Below are 9,786 nucleotides of genomic sequence, written 5' to 3' on the forward strand. Positions count from 1 at the left end.
AATTACTATTGTAGTTATTTATGTATTTGGCTATAACTCAGAAGGCCTTACAATTGGGCATGCTGGATGTAAATCTTATGATTATATTATGAGAATTGGCATTATTTTAGATCTAAATATCTATGTTATTATTTAATCTTTCATTATGTGGTTATTTTTTGGGGGCTAGGAAATCTCCTTTGGGGATTCTCCTTCCTTGCACTATGTTAGATGGTATCAAAGTGAAGGTTGTTCTTGAGCATGTAGACAGATCACCAAAGTTGAGGCAATTCGCACTAGGACCTTGGGAGGACATGTAGATGGATCTATGGTTGTGAAGATGGAAGGTTGATCTTGTTTAGAAAGATTGATCTGTTGGTGATTTTTTGCAAAGAGTTTGCGAAGATCTTGGAAGATGGCTTTAAGAGGATTGGACCCTAGGGTGATTGCAAGTCTCTATGATATAGTGAAGAAGAGGATTAATGAGACAATAACTTGGGTGAACACTATGGTGGATGTTGTTTTTCTAAAGGAGTTGAGAAATACAAGAAAGAAGTTGTATGTTATTGGAGTTGGAGTCTACCGATATAAAAGAGAGTTGTCTAGCTAGTTAGAAGACTTTTTCAAGAGAGAAGATGGAATCTCAAGGTTGAAGTGGAAGAGGTTGGTTTTGCTAATCAATCTGTGGAGTCTGATATAGAACCTGTAGAGCAACTTACAACTATTATTGAGGATATTCCTAACCTTGTTGATGCTAGGATGAAGACTTGCTTTCATGATTAGTTGGTTGAGTTTGACATGGAGATTGCAAAGTGCTTGATCATGGAGGACTAGGTTGATGTTGGTGGTGACTTGTATGTTGCAAAGCATCTTATTGTGAGCAATGAGACCACTAGTGTTATGAGTTTGGAATGTGTTGATGGAGATCTATAAATTGCTACTAACGTGGGGTTTTTTGTTGGTGGCATGGATTCATTAGTTGTTGATGTGAATGAGGTTTTTCTAAGGAAGCATTATTTTCATTTTGTTCCTGGGAGTGAGCATGCTGATTGGGTGATTGAGATTCTAGTGCTTGATAGATGAATGTAGATGTGGGTGATTTGCATGTTGGTTTTATTTTCCTTGATGGAGTGGAAGCCTTTGGTGAAGATGAAGATGGTTGTAGATATTTATTTTGGCATCAAAGTGTGGGACACACTTTTCTATCTACCTGGGCAGTCTGATGTAGGAGCATCTTGCATCAAAAAAGAAAGGGGGAAATAATTTTGTTTTAAATTTTTTTTTTTTTAAGAGAAAATAAAAAATTGTGGAGAGAGGAAGTGACAAAAATTATAATATTAAATATATATATATATATATATGGAGAAAATAAGGAAAAGACCTTTAATAGGTGGCATTATTAAATGTAACTTGTGGCTAGAGGGTTTATTTAATGTAACTTGCTAAGTTGACTTGAGGCTTGAGGGTTTATTTAATGTAACTTGCTAAGATGACTTCTGGATTGATGGTTTATTTAATGTAACTTGTTAGTATTTGACTTGTGGTTTGGTTTGGTATAAGTATAGGGCCTTGTCTTGTCATTATTCATCATCTAACTTGGAGAAGAGGATGTGGAGGAGGAATTTTTTTTTAGAAGAGCTAGTAGCTGAGGCTTGGAAAACAAGGAGATTACTTGGTGGGCTTGTGAGCACAAGTTTAGATCTTCCTTGGAGGTTTCTCCCAGAGTGTGGATATGGACTAGCTAGAGTTGGGATTGGATTTTGAGGGATCTTGCATAATTACTATTGTAATTGCTTATGTATTTTGCCATAACCCAGAAGGCCTTATAGCTGAGCATATTGGATGTAAATCAAGTATGATTATATTATAAGAATTTGTATTATTTTGGATCTAAATAATTGTATTATTATTTATTCTTCTATTGCTTGGTTATTTACTAGGGGCTAGGACATCTCCTTTAGGGATTCTCTTGCCTTGTATTGTGTCACTAAAATTACTGTGATCCATGGAAAGTCCTCCCTTTGCCACACTTTGTTGTCAAGTGGTGCACATGACTTATCTATGCTTCCACTTTCTACACTCAAACCAACTTATATATATATATATATATATATATATATATATGTTTATTTTGAAACCTTCAAGTATTTTAGAAATTATTTATTTGTAAAATTGTTGGTTTTAAAAAATTGGTATTAAAAAATAATTTTTTGGGAGCTTTGAACCTATGGATTTATTTTTTCTATTTTAAAGGAGGGTTTTCTTCAAGAATGCAACAATTATTATAGCATTTCTTATTTACTTTTTAGGTAACTTTCCTTTTAAATGGTACATTCTTTGCATTTTTATTGTTGTGCATTGTACATCGTGTCTTTTTCCACCAATGTCCATTATTTATTAATTGAATAGAATATGCATCAAATGCAAGAAAAATAGAATTCAATTTTATAAACTAATAGTTTGACTAAAACTTGATGGATTGTGTCATATGTATTAGATCCGAGCTTAGGATTTCATTATGTACAAAAATAAATAAAAAGGCTAACTAAATGATAATGCCATACATCATAGAAATAATTAATTTTATTGATACACAAAGAGCTAATATTATTGATAGTGAACATGGCATCTATTATGTAGTGCATAATGTAATAGTGAAATTAAAGTGTCATTGATCAAATTGATTATATAACCTTCTTTATCATGAGATATATGATTACTTTATCTAAAATATCAGAGGTTATACATAATCACATTTCGCCTCTCTATAAAAGGTATTAGGGATATTTGATGAAACCTACAAACTATAACTAGATTATTTTAAATAGTAGTAAAATTATTTCTAATATTATAAAATATGTGCAAGAACTACCTAAGATAAAATTTAATTTTGTGGAATATACCACTAAAACTTATCATGCAATTCTATATGTAAATTACAAACTTTGAAATACTCATGAAAATTCTAGTATTAGACACCTATTTATAGCATGTTCATAGCTTCATAAAATGTTATTCTTTTCTTGCAAATCTTCATCTAAAGTACAAAGATGTTACTTTCTAGCAATCTCCCCCTTAATTTTAACCATTGTTAGAAAAAACAATGATATTTTGTTGTATTCAATGAGCCTTTCTCCTACCATGCACATTATGTAATGATATTCATTTGACAAGTTTTTTTATCATGCCTCCTTTGCATTTCTAAACTTTCCTCACCTCATAGAGGGTTTCAATTTTTATATCAAATCACTTGGTCATTTCAAGTGCTTGGATGTGACTTTCTCATGTGAATGTATATTGGTGGGATAATATATTTCTTATGAATTTCACAATATCCATGATCTTCATCTTAACATCATATTTTTCTAATTGTGATCTTCCTACAACTATAAATTTGGCAGGAATAACTTTATCTTCAACGAAAGGAATCTTCTGATCTCATCAACCTCTCTTTGTAGTCATCAAATAGTCTCTTCATTTGAAAATTAAACATGAGTTTTTTCAAAAACCTCAAGATTTCTTTTTTTGGATGCTCAATCCTTGTGACTTTGATCTGCTCATATGAGATTGACTTCACCTTTTTCTAGAGGTGGATTTTGCATTGATAGTAGGGTTGGTTTCATTTCCTATGAAAATACTTCACCCTTTCAACTTCCAAAGGTTTAACCCATCAATTGATTAATCATACTTCAATACCCAATGAAGAAACTAAAAATACAAAAAGATTGCTCAATTTTTTGATAGAACTTTCTATACATTCAAATTGGTTAAAATCTCTTCTTCATCATAAGATCAAAGATTAGCTAGTCTAAAATATCAAAGATATGAAATGATTAAAACTTCTCTCTAAATGGACGTTTTATTTTTATTTTTTATGAGACAACAATTAGATAACAAAAAATAGAAATAAAAGATATTAATAATCTCATGCAATACATGTAGAACTTCCTTTGTTGAAATTAAATTGAGTTCTTTAGACTCATTAGGAACCTTAATTTATTTTTAAAAATTCAACAAGGGCTTATTGACAAACATACATTACACATATAACAAGGGGGAATATCTACTTGCATATTATGTGTTGAGAGAGTGATCATAAGACATGTGGCTACCCTACATCGAAGGAGGTAAGAAAATAATTATGCCATTGAAGTTGTAGCATTGAGATAATAACTACTATTTATTTTGGAATTAGAATTTTCAAGAAATGTGTTCAATTTTTTATACAGATATCACCCTTCCCAGTTTTACTTTTGTGCATTTCAATTGAGTTTTTTCTCATAAATTTGATTAAATATTATTTTAGAACATGTGAATGTTACTAAAGCATATCTATTGATATATAAATTAGAAGAAAATGCACAACTATTATAATATCTTAATGTTAATGTTCACTAGAAAATGTATATGCAAGTTGAAAGACTTAATTGAATTGTTACTCCATTATTTTTGTTGTATATAGGTCAGAAAGTTTAAGAGGGTGTGTTGTTTAGAGGGGTAATTTCAAGATATTTTATAGATATTATCATTAAAACTGTTCTAATTTTTTCTTTCTATTAGCTTGTACTTTATTATACCTATTGATCATGAAAGAATTAACTTTTGACAATAAGAATATATTAAATATTTTTTCCAATTGCATAATTCATAGCAATCAATTTAGTGAAATATAAGGTGGAAATTATTATGTTTGTATGGTTATCAAAAGAAGATGAGTTTATTTTATCAAAGAAGTCAAGTTTCATTTAGGAAACATCTAAGGAGCAGTTATAGGTTAGAGATACTAAGAAAGTGCATGAACTAAACTCATCACACATTTAAGGACATAAGAACATAATCTTGCCAAATTTTTTTGAGTATGGAAAATTTTTAAACAAAGATTGTAATGTTTAATTATTTTGAAAATAAAGGACATATAGACACATCTATTGAAAGTTGGAAAATATTTTAAGACCTCAATGCTTAAGATAAAACATTCTCAATTGTTCCTCTTACCTTGCACATATCACACATATCACCCAATCGCTAACTATAAATCTGGGAAACCCACAAATCCTAAATATACATGAATAAAAGAAAGATACCTGCACTAAAAATATATTACATACCCTAGCCAATGTTTACCATGTGCCAAACCCTGCTCAGCTTAGTTACAACAAACTATAACGTTTAGGAAAATTGGAATAATCTAGACAACACCATCCGCTATTTTCCTTTCCACCAGTTCTATCTTTTTGGCTCTCTCTACGATATGTTGTGTCATCTTTCTACCATAAAACTCTTTATACATGTAGCGCTCGAATTTGCTGGGATTCTCCTCGTCAACCAATCCTTCGAGTGGGTAAACTATCGAATTAGGGTTGGGGTTGTAGAAAGTTGCTATGGACAATCTTGTAACACTCGAATTCACCACTGCTTGATGATCAGCACTCTTGTAAATACCATTGCTCAACACCTGCAAATATTCAAACTCATCAACCTATATGTCATTTCTTTATTTCCAAATGACTTTAAGTGAGAATGTTGAATATGTTATAAGAGACACTTACATGCATCTGATCACCCAAATTCACAACAAATGCCCCCTCGATTGGCTCCACAGTGACCCAAGTTGTGCCATCATCTCTTGTGACCTGAAGTCCCCCAACTTTGTCTTGCAACAGCAAAGTTATGGTCCCAGGATCTGTGTATCTCTTCAATCCCAGTGTTAAATCAGGCCGAGGGCATTTTGGATAATAATTCAACAGAAGCTTCTGTTCTGCTTCTCCACAGGCATTCTCTATGGCTTTGGACTCCAACCCAAGAGCCTCAGAGATGAGTTCTAATAACTCTCTCACAAGCTCAAGAGTAGCGTCGCTGTAATCTGCAATAGTCTTCCTGTAACAGCAATAGTTAGATTTTATTTCAGTTATTTGGGATGTAAATGGCGTAATATTCATACACACGCGGCTCATTTCTGCTTAGAGGACATTTATCTTATTGAATGCGACAAGTAGGAAATATTTTCTATAATAAGTTAAATTGTGATATTATTATCAAGATTCGACTCTGTAATCAAAGTCATCAAAGTCACTGGGCCATGCCTTGTGAATAATGGTACACAAGATCTCATCTCTTATAAGAATGATCGAAACATTAACACACTTACGTGATATTCAAAGAGATGAAGTAGTACTTTTCAGAAGTCACCCATTTGAGTACTCTAGGTCAAGGTCAACTACACTGGATGGATTTTTCATCACACACTAAGCTTGATTTCTAGACCAAAAGTGTTAAATTGTCAAATTTGACTGTTTTTTTTCAAGCTTAATTTTTCCCTTAATTTGTCAAAGTTGAGTACTTCTCTAGCTCAACCACACCGGAAGGCTTAAACATCACACACTAAGGCTTGATTCTTGGGCTAAAAGTGTTAAAAAATCGAAGGTAACGTATATTTTCATGTGTAATTTCATTCTTAGTCTGTGAATATGTTTAAGGGTGTTCATTAAATTGTGATATTATTATCAAGATTTAATTGTATAATTTTCAAATCAAAGTCATTGAACTATGCTTTCTGAAAAGTGGATCACAAGATCTCATCTGTCATAAGAATGAATGAAACATTTAACACTTATTCCACTTTGGTGATGCTCACAGAGGTGAAGTAGTGAGACTTTTTGAGAGATCACCGATCCCAGCACCACTCAAGCTTGAACACACATAACCACAGAGTTTTCTCTGAGATTACGCCATTTTACTTTCAAACCTATTTGTAAATCTTTGAGCAAGTATTGAGTCTTGTAAACTAATCATTAGAAAGTCCCTCAAGCTCATTAATTGATTGATAGAATGTATTTTCTATAATAAGACAAATTATGATACTATAGTGTAGTCTTTAAGTCAAACTCATTAGCAAAAACCTCTCTCAGACTGCTTACCGAATAAACTTCATTTTCATTCTTTTGCAATAAACGAATGCTCAGCTTTAAAAATCAAAGTTACCGCATAGTGGGTGGATTTGAAGGCCATAGATTGAGGTCCCGAGGGAAGCATTTAGTGACATAGAGCTCTCTCCAATCCATGAGAGGGTCGTCCTTGATGAAGCTGCCATTACCATACCCGACATAGTTTCCAGGCTTTAAAGCATACTCTAACTTTTCCTCAAGTGGGAGTGAGAAGAAATCCATGGCGTGGCTCATGATGAGACTTACGAGCTCGTTTGGAATTCGATGATCCACAATCTGAAAAATCCCCCACTCTTGACAGGCCTTTTTCAGCTCGGCTCTCACTCGATCTCTTTGATCTCCATGAGAGTTGAGGAGGGAAATGACAGGTATATCATTGGAAAAGACATTGTGTGGGACAGTGGGGCGCTCGTGTTCATCTTTGAGGAAACTCAATGGCAACTCTTTAACGCCAGATTCTGCCAAGCCTATCACACTCTCTATCGCAGCAGGTGCCATTCTATTCAAGTTTCTATGCCACACCACCAGAGGAGATTCAGACCTTGACTTACATTTGCGTTGTGGAGATGGACATTATATAAAGCCTTATTATGTGCAAACTCAATTAAATTGAGGATTTCGTGGCAAATTATGAATCGTGGGATCCTGTCTGAAGTAGGTAGAATTTTTGGACGAAAATCATCTATTTCAGGACCGGCGGGAAAAGATGGAACTCAAGTTGTCGGTGGCACGGATCGCTTGGAGCTCTTAGCCTTTCTTTGTCTTTGTCTGCTACTCAAAAGTTGATAACACCCCTTCCAAAGTTTTATGAGAAGGAGCCAAACATTTGGTACCAACGTGATTTCACTGTTTGGATTTGACAGACCACTTCATGGCTATCGAACACATTCTTGCCTGCTTGTGTACCGCGTATCATTGTACAGCACAAAATCGCTTTAAATGTGACGTTTCTTACTGGAGCTCCCATAAACAGGTGTCAATTCCATCTACAATGTATCAACTACCAGTCAATCTACAATAAGAAATGGATGGGCTATCTTCCATCCAAATTTTAAATTTGACTAATTTTCAAAAAATAAAAAATATAGTAGATTTTTCTGAAAATTTCAGCGTTTGATCTTCACAATTTACATAGTTTGTAATTGAGAACAACAAAAGATTTGACAAAAAATTACTATCTGCATAGTTTGTAGTTGAAAACAACAAAAAATTTGAAAAAAAATCACTATCATGACTGTGGAAAAAAAAAGAAGTTTTGCTTTGCTTTGTCTTTGGTGCATTTTGGATGGAGATTAGCCTATCCCATAAGAAACACTTTAGGCTGATTTTCTGATGTGTATTTATTTTCTCAAAATTGTTCAATTTATTTCATCAAATTCATTCAATACTATTCCAATCTCATTTCTTTTATATCTCAAAGTTTGGCATTGAATAAGACTTTAATTTCTTGTGGGCAAAACTTATTTCAAATATAATGAGTAATGTTTTATTATTTTCGAGAGTAATCACAAGTCATTTCGATATCCTACATCTAATGGATTAAGAACTCAATTGTGACATTGAAGTCATAAGTACTATTTATACTATGAATTTTGTTGACACGCCTAAGAGCTCTTGTTGCAGGCTAAGAATAAAATCTCCAGCAACCAATGCGAAACAATTACAAGTTATTTCACCAATCAATATACATAAGTATTGATAAGAATGAGATATCGTACATTGTACAAGTGCTTCTAAGGAAGAAAGCAAGAGGAAACAATACACATCATGAGGACAAATGTCCAATCAAGAAAAAGAGTCGGTGTAACTACTCTAGATAAAAATATTATATATCTAACCTAATTAGCTAATGTGTAGTTGTGTGCATTGAGAAGACTATTGATTTTTAAGTTAAAAATATATGCACACCAAAAAACATGTACACCAATAAATATTACAGTGTATTCAACTTTTAGTCTAGTATAGCCGAGCTTAGGATCCAAAGATGATACCCATTATTTATATGTATAATTAAAATCATCTACAAATAGTTGAACAAGCTTTGGAGGAATCACCATTCTCAATTTTACTTTGGTGCATTCTACAACGATAAATTTATAAATTGAGTAACTATTATTTTAGAGGTCAGTAATGATATTGACACATATCCGTTCATATATTAATGAGACGTGTTCATGCAAAATTGTTATCTATCATATTCTAAGTGTAATAGAAAATGTACATGTAAGTTATAAAATTTAGTTGACCTATCCGAATATTATTTTTGTTGTACACATGTTGGGAAGTATGTGTTGAGGGTCGGTTGTTTACAGATGCTACAAAAAAAAAAAAGTATTTTCATAGTAATTTTTTTATTTGTTGGTTTGGTTGTGCTTGTCTATTATCTTATTATAATGGTCTTGTATTTCAAGTTTCTTAAAGAATAAACTATTATGAGTAATAATAGAACTAAGAATACTATTAGGATAATTAATCAACTTGGTAACTAGAGTATTTTGCTCATGACTTATGGATTGGACATCATAAAGAAGCAACCAAATTACTTATTAGACTCATTTATAGTTTCAACTAGGGATGTTAACTTGAAATAGTACCCAAAGTATATGCTCTAAACCAACTTAATTGTCATCACTAAACTATGGAAATAAAATAGTTTGCAACTTAAATGGTGAATTCTGGAAAGAAAACAAGCTACTCTACTGAAAGCAATTAAAATACAAGCATGAGTCTATTATGCCTGCCTATGTTGCATGAACAACCACCAGTTTTGATATTGCATGGTTGCAATAACATCATAGTGCTATTACTTCTATGAAAGCAAGAAATTGGTTTTGAATACTAACTACTAACATGATTAACTCCC

General features: G+C 32.6%; 1 protein-coding gene across 1 annotated transcript; it reads right to left on the reverse strand.

Annotated features, from left to right (window-relative positions):
• Positions 1-4,907: 4,907 nt before the first annotated feature.
• Positions 4,908-7,475, reverse strand: LOC149541432 (naringenin,2-oxoglutarate 3-dioxygenase-like). The gene is made up of 3 exons (XM_089796067.1): positions 6,961-7,475; positions 5,529-5,856; positions 4,908-5,434 (listed from the first exon to the last, which is right to left on the reverse strand). The coding sequence occupies exons 1-3, from the start codon at positions 7,419-7,421 to the stop codon at positions 5,168-5,170; spliced, it is 1,056 nt and encodes a 351-aa protein (XP_089652193.1). The 5' UTR covers positions 7,422-7,475; the 3' UTR covers positions 4,908-5,167.
• Positions 7,476-9,786: the final 2,311 nt, after the last annotated feature.

This window comes from Cupressus sempervirens, chromosome 8 (assembly GCF_028749045.1).
Source record: "Cupressus sempervirens isolate cs-2001-9-10 chromosome 8, ASM2874904v1, whole genome shotgun sequence".
NCBI classification, from domain to species: Eukaryota; Viridiplantae; Streptophyta; class Pinopsida; order Cupressales; family Cupressaceae; genus Cupressus; species Cupressus sempervirens.

Coding starts and splice junctions, on each gene's coding strand:
- LOC149541432 (XM_089796067.1), bottom strand. CDS start 7,421: ATGGCACCTGCTGCGATAGAGAGTGTGATAGGCTTGGCAGAATCTGGC. Junction 5,857..6,960: donor TCAAATCCACCCACTATGCG/GTAACTTTGATT, acceptor TTGCTGTTACAG/GAAGACTATTGCAGATTACA. Junction 5,435..5,528: donor ATTTGGGTGATCAGATGCAT/GTAAGTGTCTCT, acceptor GAATATTTGCAG/GTGTTGAGCAATGGTATTTA.